General features: G+C 40.5%; 1 protein-coding gene across 8 annotated transcripts in view; it reads right to left on the minus strand.

Annotated features, from left to right (window-relative positions):
* The window catches only part of atp8a1 (ATPase phospholipid transporting 8A1), a 108742-nt gene that overhangs the window by 7537 nt on the left and 74495 nt on the right, over positions 1-26710 (minus strand). For 6 of the 8 annotated variants that reach the window (XM_042418441.1, XM_042418438.1, XM_042418440.1 and 3 more), the window contains 8 exons: positions 25078-25188; positions 18936-19010; positions 17084-17206; positions 12756-12834; positions 11450-11511; positions 11138-11194; positions 10657-10764; positions 274-362 (listed from right to left, as the gene is read on the minus strand). In XM_042418441.1, coding sequence (XP_042274375.1) covers positions 274-362; positions 10657-10764; positions 11138-11194; positions 11450-11511; positions 12756-12834; positions 17084-17206; positions 18936-19010; positions 25078-25188 — 704 coding nt within the window. The other 2 variants (XM_042418444.1, XM_042418445.1) reach the window with 2 other exon arrangements.

Below are 26710 nucleotides of genomic sequence, written 5' to 3' on the forward strand. Positions count from 1 at the left end.
AACTTCTTTGAATACATCAGGAAGCTGATGGAGTTTTGCAAAGTGCTCCTGACACCTTGGGTCTGCTGTGGGCTGATGTCAAACAGACAGTGGACAGAAACAAACATTTCCCACGGAGCGTTCACAGAGTGGAAACACTAGACTTTCTTGGAAGTCTGAACAAAACACATGGGAAGGAATTTCTCCAGGAGATAGGAGAGATTCTGGAGGAATTTCCTGTATCGGATGTGTATTGGAGTGATGATTAGCGAGGAGAGCTGAGAGAAGACTCACACTTTGTAGGCCACGTCAAAGACCAGCGAGGTGATGGGGATGAAGACCAGGCCTGTCCAGAAGACCCCCGAATTGAACATCATCGCCGCCTGACACAAACACACACACACACACATACACTTATTTTCAGGTCACTGTAGACAATGTAGAGTTCAACAACTGAACAGATAAAAAGAAGAGCTCTTAAAAGGTAGAAACACCTGATAAAGAACAACCTTCATCATCTTCTTTACTGCCACATAATAAAACACCATACATGACAAAGGCAGCCCAAAACAAACAGGTATATTATGGAAATAGAGAGGAGATGGGCCCAAATAACCAGCTCAATATAGGTTAATCCAGCATGACTAAATGACACCATGTTTTTGTTTGGATCCCTCCACCTCTCTGCCCTTCAGGGCGGAAAGAAGTACCTGTGAAGTATTTAGACAGTGATATCTCTTTCACAGGAAAACAGCTCCACTGTGTGCTGTGCTGAGAGCTCCTGTCGATACATCACAGAAGACCAGGACCAGGATCTGAGGTGCTTTTAATGATACGTTCAATACAACAGCTACCCAGTTTAAGAGGGTGCCGATGCAGCGCCACAGCTATAAATAAAGTCTTTAAGCTTAATACTTAGAGGATCCACTTCAAATGGTTCATGTTTGTAGAGAATATTTACATTAAATGAGCTACAGATGCAGAATTCTCTAAAACCAGAGACGAGTCATTTTAAAAGTCTGTCAGTAGCTTTACACGGGATACAGAAAGCTAAAAAAAAGAGAGAGAAATTCTCTCTTTTTTGGATTCTTTTTGGCTAAATTATGCAACTATGGTTCAGTGTTTTGTTCATTGTTGCAATGGAAAACTATTCTGAATATTGTTTATTTTCCATTTTGTAACATTTACAACCAACGATTATTAGAGTTGAAATGATAAATCGATGAATTTATTAGTTGGTCAGCACAAAAATAAATTGGCAATGGTTTTGATGATCAATTAATCATTTAGGTAATTTTTCAAGCAAAAATTTCAAATATTCTCTGGTTCAAGCTTCTCAAATTCTTTGTCTAATGTGAAAAAAAAATGAATTTCTAAATTTTGAAAGTGTTGGTTGAAAAAAAAAAACTCAAGCTGTTTGATTACATCGCTTTAGGCTTTGGGACTGGCATTTTATAAACCAAATGATAAATCAAAAAAATTATTAGCAGATTAATCAACAATGATAATATGTGTTAGTTGCAGCCCTCAAGATTATTGTTTGAAAAATGGAACCAAAAGTTCAACAATCATTAAATCAAATGGGCACCTCAACTCCAAAAATACTAATTTATTATTGTTCATTTTTTTTTTTTTCTTTTTCAGTCTGCAACATATCATTAGTGTCAGCTAAGTTGACTAAGAGTTCACAGACAGAGATGATTTTCATTGCTGCCACATAATTCCCCAGAATTAAACAATGAGCTAATGTTTTATTTTCGACACTGTGTGACAAATGCTGACATCGAGTTTATGAGCAAAATAAATCTACAAACGAGACAGCTGTGATCCTTGCTCGAGCCTCATTTATCAAGCTGGAAGAAAAACACGTTTGGATATGATCCAATTCGTCAGGCATCTCGAGAAACAGCTTCTTCTCTGTTGGAAAAATACGATCCATTAGTAGAACAGTCACAGCCGCCTGTAATGACTTTAAATAAAACAACAAAGCGATGGTCGTGTCAAGAGGTTGTTTTTTGGTCCAGAGTGACGGGGAAACAGTGGAGGCGAAACCTTTCAGCTTTCTGTGTGAGGACGATGTTTGCTTTGGCCTGCTGCATTGAAACTATCTGTCATTACATGTCAAAGTGCAAAACTCACTCTCCCTGAATTGTAATGTGCCAGTTGTTTAAACTGCTGGGGCCCCTCGACAGTGTCCTTCCTGTAATGTGACACAGGCAGGGCCCTTAGGATGCACGCACACACAAATCAGTGTCAAAAGTATCAAAGTGCTCAGGTTTTCTCAAATTAGCTAATCTGTTCGCCATTACCTGCAAATTGACTTTGATGTCTGACAAAACACTGGGGGAAGAGGAAATCCCAAATGACAGGAAATCAAAACGGCTTTTTCCTACAGTTTGCGATGGGATGCGAATGAATGGAGCTTTTCTGTGTCTCCCAGAGACTGAGAATGTATGAGATGAAGGAAAATTGCATCGAAGCACGGGATATTTTCACATCAATTTTGAAATTATGCAGCTCTGGTGGAAACATTTACTGTTTTTTTTTGTTTTAAGTCAGTTTAATTATTTTCGTTTTCATCCAGTGTATCATGCATTTTAATGGGGGCATTTAAGCTGTCTGAGAGTCTTTTGAAAATAAACCAGAGATGTATAGTCAGCATATTAAATCAAAGTCAAAAGAGTTTGAAAAATAAACCATCTTGGTATTTTACAAGTTCAATCTATGAACAATATTTATGTAATATATGTCCATACATAGCTCAGAGCCACAATGTATGTACATACACATACTGTATGTGCAATACTTAACAAATCTCAAGTTTATCGTAAAATTAAATAACCCTGGTGATAATATTTGGTACAATAAATTATAACAACATCACCAAGAAAAAAACCACAAGACACTAACAGAGTAAAACTTCAACTTCCCAAATCAACTACATTATTTTTATCTTAAATATTAGTCTGTCAATTTGACATCAACGTTTCAAAATGCAAACAAAGCTGACCAATTACAATCAACACGTGTTTGTCTTCAGGCATCTGGACAGGCTCCATAACTACGAGTGGGGCAAGCAGTGTTGGTGGATGCTAGCGATGTCTCATACCAGGGGGCCCCTGGGAGCTGGCCGGGGTGAGAGAGGTCCAGGGAGCGGGGCTGTATTTTTAGGACAAACTAATAAACTTGTCTGGCTGGACAGACAGTAGTGTCCGCTGGCATGGAGTGGTGTGTTTTGACAAGCCACCGACCCCCTCATTGCCACATACACACACACACAAACACACATACACACACACACACACACACACACACACACACACACAGACTAGACGCAAGACTAAACAGACAGAAGCAATGATACGTGCACAGAAAATGTCTACCAACTGGTACATGATGCTGCAAGATATATGTTTCTTAGTATTTCTACTCATTTCCTAAACAGTAATAATTTGTGGATGTCGTGGTGCTCAAAAGGTTAGAGAAGTGGGTTACTGGGGCATCCTGATATCTTATGGATTAAGGTGAATACCATAAAACTACATCTGCAGCTGGATTCCAGCCAGGGGCCTCCTTCCTCACGTTTCTTATTTCTACACTGTCAAACTATCAAACAAAGGCAAAAATGCCAAAAGATAATCTTAAAAAAAAGAGTAAGCGTTCATTAGCAACACTTAACTCCACCAGTGAGGCTGCGCAGTGGCCAACATACCAGACTGTGGTTGTACTGGGCAGCTTCAAGGTATCTGTGTGAGTTTGGAGGCGAGTGTTTCTGGAAAAGAACATTCACGCTCAACGGATCTGCCCTGGTTAATTAAAGCTTTAAACTAGAAATAACGTCTTGCGGTTGTATGCCTCCGCCAACCAGTCAAGTTGCAGTTTACATCCATGACTTTGACCTTTGACCACAAAATTCTGATCAGTTCATTCTTGAGTCCAAGTGGACGTTTGTGCCAAATTTGAAAAAATTCCCTCAAGGCGTTCCTGAGATATCGCGTTAACAAGAATGGGATGGACGGACGGCCACAGCTGTCGATAAGATAAAGATATAAATCCTGAAAATATGTGGAAGAATGTCAAGAGAACCAGACCTATAAACTTGAAGTGTTTTATGCTTATTTCAAAAAGGAGGTGATCAAGGGAATCTTGCACCTGGCTGATCATGCCTAAAAAAGGCCACAGGAGCTTGAATTATGTTAAGGTCTGTCATTGTAATGTTTAATGTGAGCAGAGGTAATCCACTGCTTCAATATTCACCCCACAGGCCTACAGTTGCTCTGAATTCAGAAAACAAGACTGAAAGACTGAGAAAAGCCAACTTCATAACGCTCTACCAGCTGTGTGACATTCAGAGATGCTAATATTCAGACACTAGCTGCTTGAATGCACAGAACTCCTTTGTGCAACACTTTTTTTATTAAGTAGAATACAGTCTCATGCAGCACTTTGGTCTGTATCTGTCTTTGTTGGTTTTCCAGTTGGGCTGAATTCAGCTGACTTAACCAGACAACAAAGTCCGAGTCGCCTTCAAGGAGAGGCGGGAAATTGAAGGTGAAAGTATACATTTGGCAAAATGTGGCTTAAATCTTCAACAGCCTCTGCTCTGAGTAAAAAGTCTGTACATTTAAAGCATGTTGATGATAAATAGACCGCAGACTGAGCATGATGGAAAAGAGGTGGCTCGCATAAAGCCCCAAAAAATATATAGTTGAGAAAGCAACGGAAAATACCAAAAAGACAGCCTCTAGGACAATGCAAATCTACAAATTCCCAAAATGTCATCTGCAGAGACAAATCAGCCAATAACCACCCCAAAAAAGGTCAACTTGGAAAACAAACAAAGACTTTCTCAGTTGGGTCCTTCTTCCACTCCATTCTCTCTGTGTGTCGCCTAACAAAGACAGCAAGACATCTACTAGAAAAACAGAGAAAAAAAAAATTACATAAACACATATAAATCAGCAGTCTCACAGCCCCTGACTGTGCCCATGTGATTTACAATGTGTTTGGAGCAGATTAAAATGGTTCTTCTCACTCATACAGTACGCCATGGTCTGTTATTGTAGTTCATGTGTGTTGTGGTGAATCATTAACTCAAGGAGGAACAACAGACCTGGGTACAATAGTTCAACGAAACCTCCCTTATGAGATTCATGAGTCTTGAAGAAGAACCATAAGGATTCCCAAAATACTCGGACAGACAAAGTCAACACCAGCAGTGAACCAGTGACGAAACAATAATTCAATTTCAAAAGTAGAATTATCAAAAATATTTCTGATCTCTATGGTAAAACAGGATCTGTTTCAGTCCAAACCAGAAGAATGAGTTTCCCCGGGTCTTAAAAGAAGATTAGTCACAGGTCTCGGCAATCATACAAACACAGAAACATACAAAAATGCCGGCAGACTGCACAACACATCTGTTTTTCAGGTTTCCTTGTGTGTCTACTGATGTAAATCAGTGTGGATTTGTACTGAGAAGAATAGTTCTGCATGCAAGCCGCAAAAGTGGCAAAAATTTGATATTATACCAGTTTTTACTACATTATAAAATACAGCAAAAACAGATGCATCTGTCACTGTCAGTTTTTTCAACATGAAAGCTAAAATCTTGCGTGTTGGAACACATTAATTCATCACTCGTTTTCAAACCAACCTGCCTTTTCAAGTATGTTGCAATCAACAATAATCAAACTTGAAACAAACTGAAAACTACAGATTAATGAATGATCACTTTGATGGATTACCTCTTTTACTCAAGTTTCAAGTTTCTCTATAATTTCATACCATGTTGAAGTGAGTGGGAACCAGTGAGCGGCTGGGAAAAAAAAAAAAAAAAGCATAAAAACCAAGCGGCAACCCCAAGGGCTGAAAAATGATGCCAACGCAAAGTGCCAAAAACCGCAGTTCCTCAAATGGCCACTTGAGGCCGGCTCCAAAAACGAGTCAATCCCCCTAGACCTCCATATTAAAATGCTCAACTTTACAGCAGAAGTAAACATGTTTACAGCCTTGTACAAAAAACGGTTTTGTTCTCTGTAGCTAATTTCCCTGTTCATGTACACAACTGTACGTGGGTGAATTTTATACAACTTACCCATTTCAATTTTATTAAGGCTTAAAGTTATGCATAATTAAGGGTGTGGCCCAGATTCACAGAGTGTAGGTGTAGCGGTAGCCGTCGCCATCTCAGCGAGTTTTCGATTCATGAGAGTTAATTTTAAGATTTTGGTCACCTAGAAAAGTCTTGTTCAGCATTTGGTTGCAATAAAAGACCCTCTTAGGAGTCAGGCGTTCAGTTTTTCTGTTAAGTACATTTTGCTTTAATGGTTTTAAGCCGTTTTTTTGCTAGCAAAAATTAGCATTAGCATTATCACAGTTAACCATAGACTGTAAATGCACTGTGCTAACCAAGCTAGCAGCTAGCAGCTAGCGTTAGGGCCAGCTTCATCCTCTTGTACAAATATGGTCACTTCTGGTTCCAAAAATCCAAGATGGCGATGGTCAAAATGCTGAACTCAAGGCTTCAAAATGAGAGTCCACAACCCAATGGGTGACATCATGTTGGCTACGTCCCTTATCTTTTTTTACAGTCTATGATAAAAACACACACCAAAAAACAAACAAGCTAAAACAAACAAACAAAAAAAATCCTATGGTGTATTTTTGAAAAACAGCCATTAAGTAGAATATGCAAAAACACAGGAATTATCTTCATGGACGCTGTAGAATGACATAACATCACCTTTTACAAAATGTATGGCCTCGTGAGTTCGAATTACAGAACCAAGGGACTGATTGGACATGTGGGAATAAGACATTTATGCAATTGTTACAAATTACAGAGGGTCCCCGGGTCATACTAGTCCTGTGTGACTGAGGATATGGACGCAAATAAAGCCTCTCGCACTGAATCAGTCAAAGACGAGAACAGAGGCTCATTGATAAGTAAAGAAAGAAGGGATTTATTTTAAAAGGACGCTCATAATGATCAGCATTCCTGTTTGTTTCTTTCTGAAGAAAGTCACTTCTGTTGTATAACTAAACGAAAGTGAATCTGTCCTTCAATATGAACCATTCTTCAGAATGCCTGTACAGAAAATAAAGACTAATAATTTGATCTTTTTCTCTAAAAAAGTTTTCATTCCTTGTTTAATTCTCATCAATATTTCACACACTGGCACAGATAGCCCCTGAGTGTATTCGTGGCATGCTACACATCAACAAACTTCCTGGAAAAATTATTTCTCTCTGAGAAAACGTTTCTTATCACTAAACAGAAGAGTCTGATGCACGCTGGCCGAGTGTAAAATCCGTGTGCTGACGACAAGCACTTGAGTCTGAGTGAGAGTGAGAGGTGCTCCTCTGCAGCTCGCAGCAGAAATTGGAAAATAGCAAAGGTGTGTATGAAAAGCGAGGAGACAGAGGGATAAACTGTACTAGAGACGGCTGTATTGATAGCAGAGGAAAAGTCAGCAGGCGGCAGGTCAGTGTGACAGAGCCTACATGAGACATCTCCTGAGGTGCAGCTAAGCCGCTTAGTGTGGCAGATTACACTCCTTGAACAGAATAATCTGACATTTTCTTTTGATATCTCTGTCAGACTTTTTGTGAGGTGAGCACAGGATGAGATATGTGGTTTGGGATGAAGCCAGTTTGGGAGTATTTGTGAAAAGCATACTAGCTGTTTGTTTTTTTGTGAATGGCTCCTGCACCTGTCTTGTCAATCGTCCAAAGAATATTTTGTCTGACATTGATGAATGTGTTCATATGAAGTCGAGCGCTGCTTAACGTCTCTTGTTAAAGGCAGCAAGCTGGGTAGTGAGTGAGAGCAGAAACAGGAGGAGAGGGGAGTTCTGGTGTCTGTTATGCTTTTGGCCCTCGGGCAGTTTTTCGAGTGGCAGAGAAGAGGGGGGGTGAACAAAAAGAGAACAAAGAGGAAAACGCTGATGCAACAAGTAAGAGAGAAGTAGTAAAAGAAAATAGATGGAAGAACAGAGAGCACAAAAATATTTGAAGTACACATCGGGGAGGCCTCGGTGAAATATGTAGGGCTGCATCAGGGTTGAGTATAATCCTGCTCTTCAGAGGCTACAAGGGTCTTGGAAGTGGAGATTGTGTCTCTGATGCCGTCTCAGGTTTCGGAGAGATGTGTCCCTGTTTGATGATGTACTGGCATCCCTGAGTTGGGGCAGGGGCATAGGGTTACCAACTACCCACAGGACACCATTACTGTCTTCAGTCAAGTGCTGCAGGGCGTGGATGAAAGCACTGGGCTTCACGGACAGAGAATAGAGTGAAGATAACATACCCATCACTTCTGTGTTTGTGTGTGCATGTGTGTAGCATGAGTGAGCAAGAAGTTGAGTGTTTATTGTGTCGTGCACGCACAGAGACTTGTGTGACACACAAGAACATAACTTACTGTACAACTTGCACTTAAAGCAGGAAATTTTGTCTTCTGTCCTGAAATCTCTACAAATAAAATCTGCCGTAGAAAAAGTTCCCTTCCTAAAACACAACTCAAGTTATATTTTAAACTCAACTAGAAGAACTCATCAGAAGTGAAGGACATTTTACTAAGTGTAGTCCTTAAATCATCATATAATGAACAGTTAAATATGAAATGGACTTCAGTCTCACCTGAACTCTAATCACATAACAAACAAAGCCTTTTCTCCTCAGAGAGACCATTACACCTGAATGTATCTATAGGTAATGATAATGTACCTGTGCACATAGAGATCTTCAATTTTTGGTTAAATTCTGCTTCACATTAAGCTCTATGCTGTACTTGTTTTTCATGAGACAATATGTTTGTAATTTAGGTTTGTACCAAGTTCCCATCCAATATCACAACTGATGGCCAAATCGGGTGTAAACTTATGAATTCCCAGAAACGACTGAATAGCTTTGTAATGAGTGTTACAATTAAGTTGTTCACTGGATCCCCAAATGCCAAAAGCATAATCTGAAACAGGACGCACACAAGACTTATTGTTGTGTATAAGTAAGGAATCCCAGATACTTACATAGGTTGTGACTAGTGAGAAAAACTACTGTCTCCAGGGTCTTTTTGGAACCTTGATCTTTCGGAGTGTTTTGATCACTTTTCAGTGGCAATTACAGTATATTGACTTATAAAGTGATGTGTTTGCAAACCATGCTTGCACATAAACACACAACATCAACTGTAAGTGGTAGTTATTTTCTTCTTCTGCTGGCTGCATAGTGCCAGCCTTTTCTTTTTTGGCTGGACGGACCACGGACCAGCCCTATAACCGCGGTTGAGTGAGTGAGCAAATGAGTGAGTGAGTGAGTGAGTGAGTGAGTGAGTGAGTAAGTGAGTGAGTGAGTGAGTGAGTGAGTCAGTGAGTGAGTGAGTCAGTGAGTGAGTGAGTGAGTCAGTGAGTGAGTCAGTGAGTCAGTGAGTGAATCAGTGAGTCAGTGAGTGAGTCAGTCAGTGAGTGAGTGAATCAGTGAGTGATGAAGTTTCACCATTGGTTGGCTGACCAAGTGTTGGAGTTTCTCCATTGGCTGTTGCTATTTCAAAATGAATCCAGCAGACACAAGCTTTTCATTTCTCTTATGTTTTCACATCACAAACGATGAACAACAGCATTAAAACATGAGTCTTGTAGGTAAAACATGTGACTCACGTGGGTAGCTGTTATATCAGTTTAGTGTGGGGCGGCTGCTCTGAAGGTGCACTTAATTGTATTATAACTGCAGTAATTGGGCGGAAATAAGCCTCTTGAATTGGCACCCAAAATGCTGTCAAAACCTTCGTTTATAAGATGTGCTACTTCATTACACTTTACCAGCAAATACTACTGGGACCACTACAGAAAATTGCAGATGCATTTAATATCCAGGAATTCACATAATAGACACTACCACTGACTACCCCTGTAACAAACTGGGCCACAGTTTCACACATTAACCAAACACGTTCCAGCCATATACTAGGTTTAGACCCAGTCTTGGTAATCTCTTCATGCTGTGTTTTTCTTTTCTAATGAAAAGATGCTCCATTTTCTACCCCAGAATGCACCAGGAAATGTAATAATAGGTTTCCATTGACCACCTGTGGTGACCCAGAGAGACTGTAGTCACATTCGCATGTAAATAACAACCCCAAAGAGAAAAAGAGTGTAAAATCAGTGACCTATTTTTCATCAGCATTGGATCAACTTTAAAGGGCATTTTCACACCAAGAACTCAATTTCTGACACTGCTGATTGGACAGATACAAACAGCTCCAGAGTCAGCTGCTCTCTAGGACATCAGTGTGTAAACCAGACACACCCTCACCTCTCTTTGTTTAGCTTCCAGACTGCTTCACTGTTTCAATGTCACCTGTGGATACTCAGAGCCGAGGGAGGCCAGTGTAACACAAACACTGGGCTAATTGGCCCAATTAAGTCATTATGCAACACAAGCCAGAGGTCTGACAGTTTACACTCCTCTGGCTCTCCTTACAAAGACCTGTGTCAAGTTTTGCTCTGAAATTTCCCACCAGCATCTGTCTATAGCAGAAAATGAATTATGAGGCACTCCAGGTCTGTCAGTGATAGACATCAGCAGTTTCTTTTGGTACTAGAGGAAGCATCCGATATGGGACAGAGAGCATGTGTAGATGTGGGTGTGAGTACATGCTAGTATGCGTGCACGTACCTCTCCTGACATGTCGGGGGCCAGAGGGATGAGGGGCCACAGGGAGGAGTAGATAATGAAAAACACCACCCACAGGCCGATGCTTCCCCAGATGGCGATGTGACTGAACTGTTAGAAGGAAAAGAAAGGTTAACACACTTTTTTGGCTTTTCATTTACTGTAACTTTGAGCTATACTAATATAAACAAACATGTGAACTTTTTATACATTGTACTGTCTTGTCATGGTGCAATTTTCATATTTTAGTTTTGACCATTTTAGTAAAAGTTTACATTGATTGGCTTTTAGTTGCTTGAAGGAGTTACCATATTGTCATTTCACTGGGTTTACAGTTAAAAGCCTAGTGGGGAACAAACTGTAAAGAGATTCTGAGATAAGAGGAGGATGTAAATATATCATAAGTATCGGTGGTCCCATAAAATAGAGGAACTGGAAAGAGATAACGCAACCTTAATGAGAGAGGAGGGAGCCATCAACTTACCATGGTCCAGGATGAGGTCTCGAGGCCAGCTTTAAGACAAACTGTGATGACCACAAACTGTCGAGACACAAATCACGTTGACATTAAGAAGACTGTCCTCCTATTCTAAACTAAAATCAGTCATGGAGAGTGCATTACACAAATCTGAATTTACAGTAAGTACATAATTTTGTTTTACATTCAATATAAAATTAGAAAAGATGATCAGGTATATCTGATGTTTATTCACTGATGTTGGATGACACTTGGCTCGGACACCTGACACTTTAACACAGCAGAAACGCTGCCTGTCAAGAAAATTGGTGCACTTACTGTGTAAACCATGTTGCCTAATAGGAGATAGTCTGGAGTTCGTCCGTTGCCAAAAACTGTATCTATGAAGGAAATCAACAACAGAAGCTTTCAGACCAAATCTGTCTCTTTTCAGTTCTTGAGTTTCATGCAGAGTTCCATTAGGTGATCCAAATCATAAACAACTGGAAAGTCCATAGGATATTATTTAAACTACATCTCAGTGTGAACTTTGGTGTAAAATGCACTGTTGGAGACTCGGAAATAAAAGCGGACATGGGAACATGAAGTGAAAACCACAGTCAAATGTTGCTTCCATTACTGCCTTTAGAGAGGAGGCAGGAATGTTAATTCTGTTTTTCGCCACTATTAGGAAGGAGTGTTTTTATGAAAAGCCATCAGTAAGACTGAAAAGCCCAAATGGTGTGCATTAATCATGGTCAAAAATTAAATGATCTGACTAATTCACCGCTGAAATAGAAAGAACAGTTTTTTTTCTGACAAAACAATTATTTATTCTGCCATTAAAAAGGAATCCAACATCTTGAAAACACTTTTCCTAAAATATTGGCAAGAGGAACTTCTTAAATTAATAAACTAGAAATTAAATGCAAATCTCAGAGACATATTGCTCCAAACTGCACACGTGGGCTGAGGCTAAAATATCAGCAGTGTGCGACTGCCAGAAAAGAAAGAAAGAGGGGCTCCCTTTCCCTTTACTTCCGGCTGGTCACATGTCTTGTGTGCGCTGAGGCTTTGCTGACAGCCTGTCAGTCAGAGTGAAGGGGCTTGGCGCCTTTGTTTGGAGAGCAGGCCCAAGCTTGTGTGGTCCTCAGCTCTGGCCAGCCAAGACTTACCGGCTCAAAGATCCCTATTCTCTCCGCACACAAACAAAAACCTTGCATCTCAATGTGCACAAACATGCAGATATATACACACATGCACTGTCATGCACAATTACCCTCATACTGTATGGATAAATCTGAAATCAGTGAAAATTAAATTGTACATACACAGACTGAGAGCTGTCTATTTCGGGTAAAAGGCTTCATTGTCTGCGTGGTGTGTTTACGAAAAATGAAGGAAGTGCAAACGAGTGTGTGCAAAAGCATTTTAGCATTTCATTTTGTGCGCACATGAACTGGTGCAAACATGAACATACGCTTGTTAGTGTGTGTCGCTCTGGCCGGAGCACACACATGTTTGCAATTCATGACTGGACGGTTGAAGAGAGAACTAATTAAGACAAAGTATGTGTGTTTGACTGTCCTCCCTCTTCATCCCGAGTCCGCCGAGAGCCGTGGAGGAGTCTCTGGGAGCTGCTTACCATGCTGGAAGGCTTTAAGGGGGAACCAGAAGAGGATGACGGAGTGGAAGAGGCCGTTCAGACAATGGGCCCAGAAGACCTGCAAAAAAAAAAAAGGGGAAGAAGGATGGAGGGGAAGGAGGCAAGAGGAGGAGGAGAGGGGTGGGGGGTTGGAGGCGGCAGGAGATTCCAAGAAGAGAGAGACAGAGAGAGAGAGAGAGGGAGACACAAAAAGGGGGGAAAAAAAGCATGAGAAAAGGGTGTGGGGAGCTCCAGCCTACCAAATGACCCCTGACCTGGGCCCTTTGTGCCATCCCAGCGCTAGGCTAAGTGGAGGTTTTGTCGGGGCCTCCATGCTCAATGGCCACCCCGCTGACAGACACGTTGTATATCCTCTGTGTGTGTTATGGGGGAGAGAGAGGCTGCTGAGTGTGTGTACGAGCAGTGAAAGGCAAGTGGACAATGTCAGTGTGCAGATTTTAACTTCTAGGGTTTTTTTTTTTTTAGATAACAACACAGAAATTCAAATAAAAAAAAGCAGTGAGAATAGGAGAGTGCAAAATACACGTCCTCACCTCAAAAATAAGAACATTATACAACATTAATATATGTGCTGCCAGTGTGAGAGTTTCCTCTCATTACATTTCATTAGGCTTCGGCCCTTTCATGTGAGAATTTTTAACGGGTGTAGAAATAAATGACAGGAGAGTTTAAACAAGCAGAAATCAGTCTAGAAACACACACAGGGAGACTGACAGGCCTGACAGAGATTAAACTGTTTTCATGGTAATTATTAAGGGCCTGGAAAATCGTGGTGTGGACCGCAGCCTGCGTGCGTGTCTGCATATGTGCGTGTAAGCAAGCATGCAGACTTTGGATGAGCCTTTTAAATCAATACTCCCCTCCAAAACCACCTTGTTTCAAATTTACATTATGCAACGCCAGAGCCAAACAAAACACTAATGGGCGATGTAGCATGAAACAGCCGTGAAATCTATTCTGCCAAAAACCGCTTCACATTTGTGCCCCCTCTTCCTCCCCTGTGCTGTGCTGACCCAGACGTTGGTGTTAATTCTGGGAGCTGAAAATTCTTAGAGTAAACGGCTGACGGAGGTAAAATACAAACAAAAAAAAACTTTTTAATCATCAGTTTCTGGCAGACTAGAAGTTGGAGGCTTGCTTTCTTAAAAGTACCCTTTTCAACAACTTCAGCAAACCTGTCAGTACAACATAAAACATAACTTATTCCAGACAAATAGGACACCCTCAAAACTGAAAATTTCTTGAGATTTCCACAAGTTTGAGTCATTTTAAAATAACACCACCTCTACTTAAAATTGTAGGGTTATTCCAAAAATTGTGCCAGGAAAAGGTATGAAAAAGAAGGAAGAGGAGAAGAGAGTAAGACAGACTATGTTACAGTGAAGGGAAAAGTCTTGTTCTAGACTATGAGCCTTTATAATATACCTTGGCCTCGGTGGCACGACCTTCTCACCTTTCCTATCGACCAAACAAAGTCCCATAGCAGCCACCCCCACCCAGGATTACCTCACCCTCCCACTGTGTACACAAAACCCAATACGCTCAGCAAGGAGTGGCTGAAAGCAACCCCCCACTCCTCTATCTCTGTGGTCAAATGCAAACTAAATGATCACTAATGTTACAATCACATGTTTATGCCAATTAGCCTCCCACTGACAGGCTCAGCTCTTCATCAGCCTCCTCTATCTTATTCCGTTCCCAACACCGTGGGGGTGCAAACAAGCCCCGGTTTCCTCTCCAAATAATGAATGCTAATGAAATCAATAAATGTTCATAATCATTTGTCACAGTGGGATCCTCCCTTTCACCCCTCCAGCCACCCTGCTCTCTTTCTTTCCCTTGTATTCCTGGCAAGTTGCTAAGGATCCCCTCCGAATGAATGCCCTGTCTGTCCTGTAAAGATTCGGCTCTTTGAAGAACTCCTAATTGCCAAAAAAAAAAAAAAAGCATGAAAGCCAGTAATTAATATTGAGCCAAAAATTTCCAAAGCTGCTCACCCCTTCCCTTTTATTTTTGAACGGCTGGGGTAAGAAGGGAAAGAGGGAGAAAGAAATAAAGTGTATAAGACATGGAAAGGTGCTTTATAAGAGGTGATAGTTGCTGGTAAACTTCTATAATCACTACGACTACAGAAAGACTAGTGTGGTTTATTAGAGTGACTTAAGTGTCTGGAATAAGTAATTAAAAGTGAACAGGCGACACAGTTGAGGCCAAGCCTTGAGTTTCTAACACCCCCGGTCACTCCCTTCTCTCACCTCAACACAAACAGCTTTAATTCACAAAGACAGTATCTGTTGTGTACAAAAGAGCCAGGCGTGCAGAAAGACAGGCTTCGAGGGGCCAAATTCCTGCTGGATTTTCTCGCCTCGCCTCAGGCCAGCTGCAAGGAAAATATCTCGGGAAAAGAGTGGACAAGCCAGCAAAAACAACCTGCTGACCTGGCCGAGTCATCATTTACGGGTCTTGGAAAACGTGGCCCAAACAAAATTGAGGTTCATTTGCTTCTAACTATCAGACACATACTTTTGTGACCCTTTTTTGGCACAAGTAAGTTAATGAAGTCCTCAAAAAAAAAGTTAATGAAAGGAAAATCCACCCTACAGCAGAATTCAATCAAAATTCTGGACTATTAAATCAGCAGTTGTGAGGATAAATATCTCTCTAATCTACAGTATAATTAATGGAATAAAGATGATGTCTAATGCTGTCAGAACCTGTTAACAACTTCATTCATCTACAGAGAACTAATAACACTTATTTTGTCTATGGCATGTCTGTTTTGCTACAAAGTTATTTTGTTCAGCTTCCTTTAATTATGAAACTACAGTGTGTCCTTAAGTGAGTTCTCAGGTGTGAGTTTACAATCTCAGATGTTTTGTAGTTTTTGCTTTAATAGCTCTGGGACATGTGGGACTGGTTCATACACATTATTTTTACATTAAATAAAACAGACATGAAATTGGGGTCAGATGAATATGATCCCAATTAATTTTGTTTTGAAAGAATAGATGAATTTGACTTGATTTTGACAAATGCAAATGGGCAACGGTCTCACGGTGACAAATATATCTCTTTCTACTTTATTTAATCAAACTTCTGGAGATTCACATGATGTAACCTGTTACTTTAGCTTTAGAAGTAAATAGTTGTTGCTCAGTTAAATTGAACAAGGAAACTCCACTGTCATTTAGTACATCTAGTCTGGTCATGGGTAGGTTAAACTCAATCTGACAGCCCTGCTCTGAGAACAAACAGGGACTCACTTAAACAAATTGCATAATTTTCCGCAACAAATGCCGTCACACAATGACAGCACACTCTCTCTATTCCTTCCTTTGCACAATGCTTTCTGCTGCATCCCCCTACCCATCTGACCTTCCCTGCCCCTGACCGCCATGGCCAATCTGTCTTTAATCCACCTCCATGCAGCGCTAACCAGGTCATCACGCCTGTGAGGAGGGTCCAGGAGTCTCTGGCTCAGCATGGAGAAAGGAGGAGACATCTTTATTACCAGCGGGGGAAAGCTAACGGACAGCCCCCACAGACAGACAGAATAGGTCAAGCCAGGCCAAGCCAGGCTACAACTGGAGACCTCCTGACTACAGCTGCCAGGTCATTGTGACAGGAAAGGCATCAGTCCCAGGCGACGACATGACAGGAACATCTCGTGCCATTAATGTGATGTTAATTGGTTGTAAGAACTGGATCATTTGACCTTTCAATTTTGTTCACAGTACAAATATTTCTTAATTTTAGCTGTGTTTTAGTGCATACTAGCATTTAAAGATAGACTCATCTTACATTTATGATGATAAACTATTATTTACTAAGTAAATTAGGCTTATTTGATCTACTCCTCCAACAACAGATGTTGAAAACTAACAAATACTGACAAGTACTGGTTCAGCATCCATCGCATATTTGCCTGAAATGCTGTATTAGACAAAGTCTTTCTCATGAAGAAATTGAGTTTACTATAGCAAACAAATGGGCACAGTCAAGTACTTATTAAAAGGAAAGTACGCATGCTGAGTTCTTGACCTTGAAAAAAGTAAAAAAGTAGTTTGACAAGAACAATCTTAACTCAAGGTGTATATATATATATATATATATATATATATATATATTTAAACTTGTTATCACATGACTGAAGTTCTATACAGTCTGTGAGATGTGGTTGGAAGCTCTGGAAAAAAAATTGAAATTGGACCTTAAGATATTTTTTTGTGTGTATGTGTCAATGCCAAAGTACTGTATGGAGAAAATATGCATATACCTAAAGAACATATGATAGAGAGTAAGGTTACCTTGGTATTAAAACCCATAGCATTCTGGGAGGTTTTGTAGAGTTCTGGGTACTTCAACATGTTCTCTTTCCTGCAGGAGCGCTCAAATATTCCCAGAGTGAGAGGAGGCAGAGCAGTGAAGATCTGGACAAAAAATAACCACATGCACAGAAAGATCAATGATAAAGCTGATATAAAGTCCAATCATTTTAGGTTTTCACAATAATATCTCAATTTCTACCCAATAAAACTAACACAAATGGTCAACTCATCTTTGGAACTTAATAATAGAAATAGAATAGAAAATAGAAATAGAAAAATAAAATAACTATCTTCTAGGGCAAGGCATTGTTAATTATTTTGGCTAAATGTGTGATAAATATGGGACTGCATTACTCGCATTTGACCAAATATCTATAAAAGGACTTATCAAATTGACAAAACAATGTTGACAATAAATCCTTTTTTGTGACCACTAATTTTGCATTTTGTATTTCAGTTTCAGTTTCATTATATAAACAAACTGCTAAGTATTAAAGAAAAATATTTATGCAACTTTAATGCAAAATTCACTTATAAAACTACTGTATGTACTGAGAGAATAATCAAATCAAATGTCTTATTACTCAAAATGTATGGTATACATGTGTCTTTATTATTGCCATATGTTACATTTGTAGTGCATTTTGCGTCATTCTTTTCTCCACTTGCCCCATTCTTTATTTTACATCATTGAAGACCATTGACCTTAAAACCCTTTAGGGTTTCTTATTTTGATTTGTCATGCTTCAGGTCTGTTCATATGCAAAACCCATCTCCAATGAACATCTGCGATGCTCTTGACTAAGAAGCAGGTATTTAAGCCTGGCTGAAGTGTAATTTCTTAGTGGTGCTGTAATGTTGTTCTGTATAGCAGCTGCTGAGAGAGGAGTGGTGGTATTGTGTGGCTGGGGGGCTCAGCGGGTCAGTTGGTGTGAGTTCCCTCTTGGCCCATCTGGAGTGGGAGTCTGCACGCCTCAGACTGCAGGACCAGCGGGCCACAGGACATGCTCCACTGGGCTCCTTTCTTATTCAGAGCCAGGCCCAGGAAGATCTCCATTGAGGGGCGGATTCAGCTCACTGCCTACGACAGACTCCCACTGAGCCGGAGGAATTCCCTCTATTTTTTCGGATAAAGTCAAAGACTGAACCCTCCTCCCACCCCCCAATACAGTACTGGTTCTAAGGTGGTGGTTTATTATGAAATGAATGCAAGAGGCAGGGCTGTGAAAATGTCCTTCTCACTTGACAGTTTGTCCCTCCCATAAATTACTTCCATTTGAGGCCGATCAGGAGTGTGGGGAAGTTTCACTTCACACTTCTCTCATTCACTTTTGTTTATTGAATTGAGTTCATTTTAATAAACAGTCTAAAGTTACATATCAACTCCTTGTGGGCTTAATGGCATGGTATTAAAGATCAGAGTTGCAGATGCACGTTTTTTCTTCTACTAAATTCATGACAGATATGAAATATGAGTTCATTAGGAGTGGTCCCATTATAGAGCCCTGTGGGACTCCCTACATCAGCAGCTAGCTCAATTTCTTCGCCTTTCTTCCTCTTCTTTTTATCATTCAAACGTAGCTGCCCTTGCTAACTACACTCTTTGGGGCAAGCAAAGCTGTTGTTCTTTCACATTCAGTACATAGTTTAGGGCACAGGGGAAATATGGACTTGACAACAGGTCATAAATAAAGGAGAATGTTTTCAGGATGTTAATGACATAGTCATGCAATAAAGGGATCACTTTTAGGGCACCTCGGGAAATCAGTTCTTTGTCAGAAAGCACCATGGTTAAAGGAGTAAAGTGGGCTCTTATTATATTAACACTCACCACATTGTACAAGCCGATGCACCAGCGTTCAAACAGAATCTGACCCGAGAAACCATTGACAAATGCAAACCAGATCTAAGGGAGACAAAATCACATGAAGAAAGAGTAAGAACAGCGAAACAAGCACAGGCAAGCAATGTATGTGTGCCTTTGGAGCAGTAAATTAAGTAATACAGTTTGCATGTAAGTGTAAATCAATTTAAATGACAGTCCAAGGTGGCAGGGATGGTGTCAGGTCTAAAATACTGACTTCTCCCTCTTCCATTACTCTCATTTTAATCATTTCAATCATGTATTAATTAATGAATTTCATACTCAAAAGATATGATAAATACACTAATAAATCTCTGCAGTCTTTCGAATGGTACTTTGAGTATATGCTTTCTATTAGTGATTGTAAGGGTGAGTGTTTACAATTATCAAATTTGAAACAGGCTTATTGTGTCTACCGACTAACAAATTTTTCCATCACACTACATTCTTCACTCGTATGACAACAGAGACTTCAGGTATATATATCTGTAAAATTATTACAAGGGTGATGAATCTTGTAACAGTGGTTGTTTTGGAAGGAAAAAATAAATGTTTCCTGTCAATATGAAAAAATAACTTAATTATCCTAAAGCTAATGTAAGTTTGTTTGAAGTGTTGACCTGTGATCAACAGGGTCATTAGTCTAACTTAGCCAAGTTTCAAACTCAGGAAAGGCAGAGGGGTCAAAACTGGCTGATTTAGAAAAAATTAGTGATGGCAGAAAAGCAAAGACCTCCAGGTGCCACCACCATGATGCAAATTGCTCCCTGGATTCATCACGGGATTACCTACAAACATATATCAGCCCACTGTTTCCCTTCTTGATCTACCTGAAGACATGTGGGTTACAGACGAGGTTAGTTATGGGGGCAGAGTCAGGGCTGGGTGGACTCTGAATGATGGAGACTTTGATATATTGTGTCAGGAGAGGGAGACAGAGGTAATATAAACCATATGCTGCTTGGAGATGAGGCTTATCACAGTATTTTGATTAGTCATAGTTATTTGAACCAAACAATTCCTCTACGGTCAGAGCAGAAGTCAGGTATTCTGAGTGAATAAGTTTAAGATTCAAGTAGATATATAAGTACGAGTACGAAATGTAAAAAAGGCATATGACTGAACATATCTTTATTGTTGTATTTATCTGGTATACTGGAGACAGGCTACATGTACCATCTGAATACTGCTTGCATAATAAAAGCAAATCAGAAACTGTTCCTCACAGTGTTAACAGTTTGACACTTCATCGTCCAGAACTGGCTCTTGCTGTTGCTCACGCCAAAACTGTCGAGGGAACATCAGGGGTTCTGTGTTTTGGCCATGGCCAACCAAGCATTTCCTCGCTTCATTTAACTTCATTATGAAGGCATGAACTGCTACAAATTCTCAGATTGGGACAAAGCCTATTTGAGGGCCCCAGCCGCCACTGCCACTCTCTACACGACCAATACCAATCTGCCACTGGCCCGTCCCATTTAATCGTGAAAGCGTATGCATGAAAACAAATGTCTGTCACCCACTCACCCCCCTTCATTCCCTTGGTCGAGGGGGAGAGGCCAGGCGCGTAAAGACGAGGACTGTGTTTATGTGTGTGCCTCCCAGACCCTGTCCCTCACCTCCCCTCTCTGCCACACCCACCCATCACAGATCCCACCCTCCCCTCCATCAGGTGCACTCTACCATGATGTTGTTTCTTTTATATAAGGGGGCCTTTTTTTCAAACTCACGTGGGATGTTCAACCAAATCTGGGACCATGTGACTCTGTAACCATGAGAATCACAAGGTGTACAGTACATCTACTGGCAGGGTGAGAATAGTTTTGGGCGTTTTGGGTCTTGGCTTGCTGAGAAATACATTCAGATGCCGTTGCTATGGGTTATGTGTAGATGAAGCCCAAGCCATGAGGCAGGTTCAACCATTAGCATGGCTCGAGCAATGTTAACGAGAGGCTAGCGGGTAGGTCAAACTGCTGAATTAATTACAGCTCTGCTCAATGAGAGGCTCTGGGCTGATATATTGTTGTGCTAAGTTAAAAAAGGCTCCTATTCATAGCATGTGGTAACTGCTTCTGTGTGAGTGTTTTGGCCTGGTCCTTGGGGTCCCAATAGCTTCTCTCTCTTTCTCTTTTTCCCTCTCCCATCTCTTGAGGGACAGATGCATTGATTTGCTCATTAGGGGAAGTACCAGGCAGGATTTTTCTTCCCCTTTTCTTCTCCTCATTGAGTGCCACTCAGCGGAGGGGTGTGGCTGGCCTCTCTCCCCCACTGCACATCATGAAAAACAGTGATGGAGGGAAGTGGGAGCTGAGAAAAGGGGGATTGGGCAGCGGCTAGCCGATAAGAAGACTCCTTGCATATTCATCAGCAAATCAAAAATCATTGATTCCACAGCTCTGCAGGCCTTGTCTAGAAGTGGCTGGGGTCTAGAAGGGGTGGGGGAAGCATGACATTTGTCCCCAACAATGTGAGTCCTGATACTCTTAAGCTTAGTATTGCAGAATTGCTAATGGAATTCATACACAAAGCAACCAAGGAATAAAGAGGAACATAAAGAAAGAGCTGATAAATATGCTGAAAATATGTGGTGATACAATCACAAGTTGTTTTACAATGCCAGGCACGGCCTCTGTGGTTTCATTCAGCGTGCTGGTCGGCAAGCTTTGCTCTGCAACTCTCACTACACTGAGCTCCGCTGAATGAGCTTTCATGTAATTGCCTCATAAATGCCACTTGTCCATCAGCCCCCTCTGTAGCACCCTAGCAATGTGTCAATCAAACATGAGTGGCCAGCTGGATCGGCCATTTGAATTAAGTTGCTATGGCTTCCTTTGGAAAGGTCTCTTAGCTTGAATGTGACTGAATTCAATCCTTTTCAATCCTGTTCTTTAGTTAACAGTGTAATTTGTAACAAAGTGGGAGTTATGAATTCTGCTTAAAGTTCGTTAATCACTGGGCCACATTGTTTAAAAAATGTTTGGGTAATTATAACCGCCTTTTTCTACCAGAGAGAAAGTCACACATTACATGCGATCATGCTTGAACTGTTCTCTAACTTATTAGAAACAGGACTGTAAAACATAATCAACAACATCAGCAAAGCCAAGAGAAACAACTATTCTGTGAAGCGGCTCCAGCTGTCAGTCAACCATCCTTTAGAGTGACAGTCTTACTTTCTGACTCACAATTAACCCTCAGTGAGTCAGAGAAAATCCTGAATTATCACAAAACTGTTGCAAGAGCCTCAGACCAAGTTATGCTTTACATTCAGGCGTTCCACAATAGCCACAGAATCCTTCACCCTCCTACTCTATGTCTCTTAAAAGGAACCAAAGACCCAGTGGAGAGAGAGGTAGACGAAAAGAGGCTTAAACATAGACTCCCAGTCCTGGTATTCAAATTGTAACACACACTGTATCAGACAATAGTGCTGCAAACAAAAAAGTTAAAATTCCCATCAACATCTTTGATTCTCTCCTTGCACGGTAGCCTGGGAGTCGACGAGAAAAACATGCATGCACAAAGGTAAACCTATTAGTGCTACAAATGCAGCTTTTACCCATAGCCTGAGGTTGCTGGTGTGCTCCATGTCAGGGCCTTACAAAACAGGAACATTTGAAATATTGAAGCAGCCAAACAGTGAAGAAATCTCCCATTATCTACTTGAATCCCCTGAAGGAGTGTAGCACAGGGGCAGGGGGAGTTATGTTTTCAGAGAGCAACAAAAGGTGTGCTAGAAAGAAGCTCGCCCTGCAGACAGAACTATAGATGTTATGTTCCAATTGTAAAAAAGACCTGCTTTGAAAAGGGACCTGGTATGCTTCAAAGAGGAGCTCAAGTTGAACACAGAAAGAACGGATAAGCAATGTTGAGAGGAATTCTGACCATTTTTTGATGTGATAGTGGTGCTCAGGTCCATTTAAAATTCACAATAAAGGGCACAGAGTAAAATTAGCATGATGGACAGGGATTTGTATGGTCTTAAATGTAGACTTCAGAAGTTCTGCCACCTATTTTGGATTTAAATTCAGAGTGTGTGGAAAACATTGACCATTAAACACGGTTCAAAGTAGGGATGAAAATGAAAGAAACTCAACGTTTAGGCATGGATGAAACGTCATACATAATGTTTTTGCGAACAGAAAATTTAATTAGTTGCAAATTGAATTTTATGTTGGATCTGCATTTGCAACTGGTATTTTTCCCTTATCTGTAAAAAGGCAGCATGACCAAACAGTTGCAGTAGCTATAACTGCAGTAATAGCCTGGAAAAACAACCTGACTACCCTCTTTCACTTCAGGTCACAATAAGCCAGAAGCAGACATGCTGGAATGTAAAAGGTAGTCTACTGATTTTCCACGGCACATAAACCAGAATGAGGATGAAAAAGAGGATCAGAGGTCAAGTGTCACAGAAAGAAGATGAACAAAAGAGAATTTTAAAGTGCTCATATTTCTGTGACAGGTTATGTGCTGATGATACTATCAAAACATGTGGCTGATCCTTTCCTGCCACCATGTACTGTGGCACTTTCTATATTGTCCCCATTACACAGTGCAAAGGCAGAGGAAGAGTTTAAATCACTTACTCTCTAAAGCCATCAGACCCCTCAGGCAAACTTAAATAAAGAGAGTACTTATGTAATTTTTTTCTTTTGTTCAGTTTGTTTATGTTCTGTTCTCCGTGTCTGTCCTCACTTGTCTTGTTTTTTCTTTTAAATTAAACAGTGTGGTGAAGACTTTTCTACATTGTGTGCAATAAAGTTCTGATTAACAAACTACTAGAGAAATTTGGTCTTTAGTTGATTCCACAGGCATGATTCTTACGGGTTGACATAGTGGAAGCACATAATCTGTACTGGTATTTAACTCCCAAGGGAGAACACATTTTTTACTTACAAGAATATGCCTCAGACTTCAACAGAAAAGTAAAATGTAGAGCTGCAACAAATTATTTTCATTAAAGAGTAAAGAGTTGATTAGTGTCTCAATTAATTGATTAGTCATCTGGTCTTTAAAATGTCAGAAGACGGTAAAAAATACTGATCACAAAGTCCAAGATTCAACATATAATATCTTGTTTTCTTGCACCCAACAGTCCACAACCAAGATGTTCTGTTTACTATCACACAAGACTAAAGAAACCAGAAAATATTTGCATTTTAGAAGCTGGACGCAGAGAATTTTAGTATGTTTTCTTAAAAAAAAAGGCTATATTAATTTTCGATTGATCGATTTATTGACTCATCGTTGCAGCTAGTAATTTGCACACATTACAGCACTGTATATCGATGTAAATTTCCTTTAGTGTAGTGTGGGACAAAGTGTGGTAAAACACTCAGTGGCAACTTTTGATAAAGAAGTTTCGAGAAGTTGCAAAGCCACAGTTGCCACTTCTGTCAGACCCGTGTATGAGCCGTAGATCAAAACATCTGAGCACTCCCATTGATAAAGTTGGTGCTGATAGGAAGGCACTTAACCTGTCTGGTCATTCTTGGTTATGGCTTTGAACTTGCAATCTGTGCTGGGTCTGGTATTTATCATTTGTCATCAAACCCACCATGCCCTAACAGACTGAACAGAAAAAGATGCTAGCTGAGTGGCTAACAGTAAGAACTTGGTACACATTCATTACCTGCTCATGTCTATAATGTAGTTTTGACAAAAAACTATAGAGATTCAACAGATATTGTTCCCAGTTTTCACATCTAAATGAATGATTAGTTACATCTAGTAGCATTTCTAGTGAGTTGGCTGTACGTCACAATGATTCAGATGAGCCGTGTGGGTTAATATTCTAAGGCTGAAATAACTGGCGAGGAAGTCTTAAAGGCAGATGTCCAGTTAATCAGGTATTCCCTTCATTACTGTGTGTGTTTGTTTGTGTATCTTCTGTCCAGGTATGTCAAAACTCAAACCTTTCAGGCAGGAGCTGCACAATCTGGCAGGCAATGTGAGGCCCCAGTCAACAGAAATACAAACATGGAAACTCTAACAAGGGATCTTTGCCTTTAACTAATCATGTTGTGTGGAAAAACCTCAATGTTTTGCTTTCAGATCTGGTTCACTGCATGACTCTCAGTCTTGAGAGCTACTGTGTGAGACGTACCTCAATGATATAGAGGACAATGTTCTTGTAGAAGCAGTACAGGATGCATTTGGCTACACGGTTGTAATTCCAGGCTCCGTGGACGAGCAGCAGATTCTTCAAGTATTTGAACTGTGTGGGAGGGAAGAACATGGAGGAAAATGCCAAGATAAATGAATAGCAGAGGTCTGTGTACAGTACACTGTCTGATGGGTCTTCACAATCAGAAATCACAGTGCTGGAACACTAAAGCAGCTACAGGAACTTCTGGATTAAAGAAAGCAGCAGCCTTTTGTCATTCCCTAGCGGAGAGATAAAGGACTAATGGGGCATTGTGGCCAAATCGCTCACTAAAGCATTCCAGAAATTTCTGGACAAAGTTTGTAAGACCAAGCTTTGAGCTGCTGAAAATGAAGGAATTTATATGGTGGAAATAGTCTCCTAAGGCTCAGCATAACAGTTAAATGGCTTTATAATTATCCTACTATATGGGGCCTGTGGTGAACTTACAATTACAATGCAATTTCTGGCTGATAAGTGTGATTACATCGAAGCAGAACTCAGAGGCCAGTCTTTCATCTTTGATTGCCAGTAAAAAAAAAGCACAAAATGTAACCATAAGAAACATCTACATTGTATCCTCTTTTTGTCTGACAAAAGGAAAAGTTCTTAAAAATTTCCCTGTCACCAGAGTGCAAGAAAAAAAAGGAAAATTAAACTGCAAATTTTTGGGTTAACATTGTTTTGTTTATTTGAAGGTCTGCTTGTCTTTCAGTAGTACGGCAGTATTCCTCCGTGAAATAAAAGCACAGTGGCGGCCCCCAGTTTGTCTGACCTCTAGAATGGTCGGATCAAACATCAGTTAACGCAGACCTGAGCTGATGACAGATGGACAGCAGAGGTGCCTTGGCCCAAAGTCTCTTCACTCTCCACTTGCTTCAACAGATAAATCTGAGCATTCAAGTAGCACATCTTAAAAACTAGCTACAACAGCCAGGAGACCATCTGATACTTTAGAGCATTAATATAAATCATGTAATCAGTATATGAGTAGAAGAACAAGTTGCACAACGTCCCAGGATTGATTTAAGTTTCTAGTCAGCAAATTACAGTTAACGTACCGTTACGCCAATATATGGAAAACACCAGTGGAAGTCTGGAGGTGTAATTTAATTTGAGGCTGGGACACAAGCTAAATGGATTATAAGAGGCCACCTGTCTTTGAAAGACCACTACCTTCTACATGCCATGTGGACTGAAGGGGGCACTTAAGACAAACCCAGGTCTCTTGGATAGTAACTGCACACTGAAGCACAGAGGGTGTACTGTGTTTTAGTAAACTAATGGTTTCCCATACTCTCAAGCCCTGTGGCTGTAATAGCAACATAATGTACTGAGCAGCATGCTGTGTAGAAACAGAGCCATGTCACAGGAACTTGGAGCTTTTGTTACTTACAAGTATCACATATCGACACAGAGTTTCAGACATACTAGTTACTAGGATATAAGTATGTGTTTAGGTAGCACTTTGCCGGAATCTGTTTCTGTATAGTTATCTTGGGAGTTGGGTGTCACCAAATGCCTGTTTTACAGGTGTTACTACTCCTCTGTATAAGCTAATGCCCTAGCAGACATAAGAACTATTGTTACTCAG

The sequence above is a fragment of the Thunnus maccoyii genome, chromosome 8 (genome assembly GCF_910596095.1).
Source record: "Thunnus maccoyii chromosome 8, fThuMac1.1, whole genome shotgun sequence".
NCBI classification, from domain to species: domain Eukaryota; kingdom Metazoa; phylum Chordata; class Actinopteri; order Scombriformes; family Scombridae; genus Thunnus; species Thunnus maccoyii.